Genomic DNA, 1,541 nt, shown 5'->3' on the forward strand with positions numbered 1-1,541 from the left:
GAGAGGTTATTTTTGTGTTAAGTATAGGGTGGTCCATCTAGACCTTTTGTTTTTAATTTTAACTAAAACACTTAAAAGAGAACTCTGGATGTCGGAATCTTTATTATCAACTGATAGAATAATCTTTGACATTTACTTTTTATTTATTTTATTTTTCAAATGTTAGCCGCAACTATGCTTTAGGTGGTCCATTCGGAGGGTCAAATTTTCAATTGCTTTTTCCAGCCATTGCGCGAATTACGCGAGTAATGTTGCCTTCCAAGTTTTGAATTAAAGAAAAAAAAACAGATTCAGTCTTCCAGCCTGTTTTAAGTATTTTATTTAAAATTAAGCGACTAAGGTCTAAATGGATTACCCTATATTTAAGTGAAAGAAAGTGTTATTTCCCATTATGTATGCGGTATACATTTTATTTTTATTTTTTTTGCAAAAATAGTATACATATGCCGTACAAGTTTTAGTTTCATTTAAACCGGACTATAAATCAGCATTTTCTGAATATATCCCCTCCAGTTCCAGCTAGCGGATCTATTTTTCGTAAAAGTATTTCTGATCGCACCTGCAGCATTCCTTTATAATATCATCGAAATCGGACAATAAATAACGCTTTTCTGAATATTGGCATTTCCAGGGAAAGGTCTACCGAGAAAAAAAAATAGATGTCATATACCTCTAAGTTATTTATGGACCAATTTGGCTGCTTTTGATAATAAATATGTACGGCTTATCTTTGCTGAAATATTTTTATGCAAAAAATGGTTTCGCCAGGTGACATCAGCAACGAGATATTTTCAAAAGCCGTATTTATGCTCCGATTTGTTTCAAATTTGGACTGCATTTGACTACAAATAACCTTGCCGAATTCGCAGAGTTTTAAACTTTTGTAATCGAAGTCAAAATCCACGTCTCTTTTTTGTTACGTCACGCTAGCGCATACGTTTGCTTATATCTTTAAACCTCTACTATCAAATTTTGTAAATTTTTTACTGAATAAAGGGCTACTTAATTGCTATGCCAATATAGAAAACCCTTTTTTAAAATTTTTTTATATATAGATTAATCATAATAACAGTTCCACTCACCTGAGGCAGACTTAGCAGGAATGATAGCACGTATGTACCGCCCAGCAGCCGATAGCATCTTTTAGCCATATTTAACGATTTCATTGGATATTTAACGGCTATCCAGCGATCCACACCAATCAGGACCAGCACATACGTTGACAAATACAGGCTGAACATTTGGAAGAGCTTAACCAATTTGCATGTCAATTCATCGGCCAGCCATTGCACCGTGTAAAACCAGGCGGCTTCGCCAACAATGCAAAAGCCAGTCACCAACAAATCGGCAATCGATAAATGGAATATTAGCGAATAAATAGCGCTCCAAGTGTGTCGTGAGCTTCTGCGTCGAATGCGCGTTTTATAGATGTTCCACATGGTGAGCAGGTTGCCAAAAAACGATAGCACCGCCATTACAGCCAACACATAAACCTTTATCATCGTCGACGCAGATAGTTGGGGAGCGTGTGCCAATTGAAG

General features: G+C 36.1%; 1 protein-coding gene across 1 annotated transcript; it reads right to left on the minus strand.

Annotated features, from left to right (window-relative positions):
* Positions 1–1,082: 1,082 nt before the first annotated feature.
* On the minus strand, positions 1,083–1,502 carry LOC108377925 (gonadotropin-releasing hormone receptor-like; the record flags this gene model as incomplete). Its single annotated transcript, XM_017634222.1, has 1 exon — positions 1,083–1,502. A coding segment is annotated over exon 1 (420 nt), but the record flags the coding sequence as incomplete, so codon positions are not given.
* Positions 1,503–1,541: the final 39 nt, after the last annotated feature.

Source organism: Rhagoletis zephyria, unplaced genomic scaffold (assembly GCF_001687245.7).
Source record: "Rhagoletis zephyria isolate East Lansing unplaced genomic scaffold, Rhagoletis_zephyria_1.1 Rzeph_scaffold_12977, whole genome shotgun sequence".
Taxonomy (NCBI): domain Eukaryota; kingdom Metazoa; phylum Arthropoda; class Insecta; order Diptera; family Tephritidae; genus Rhagoletis; species Rhagoletis zephyria.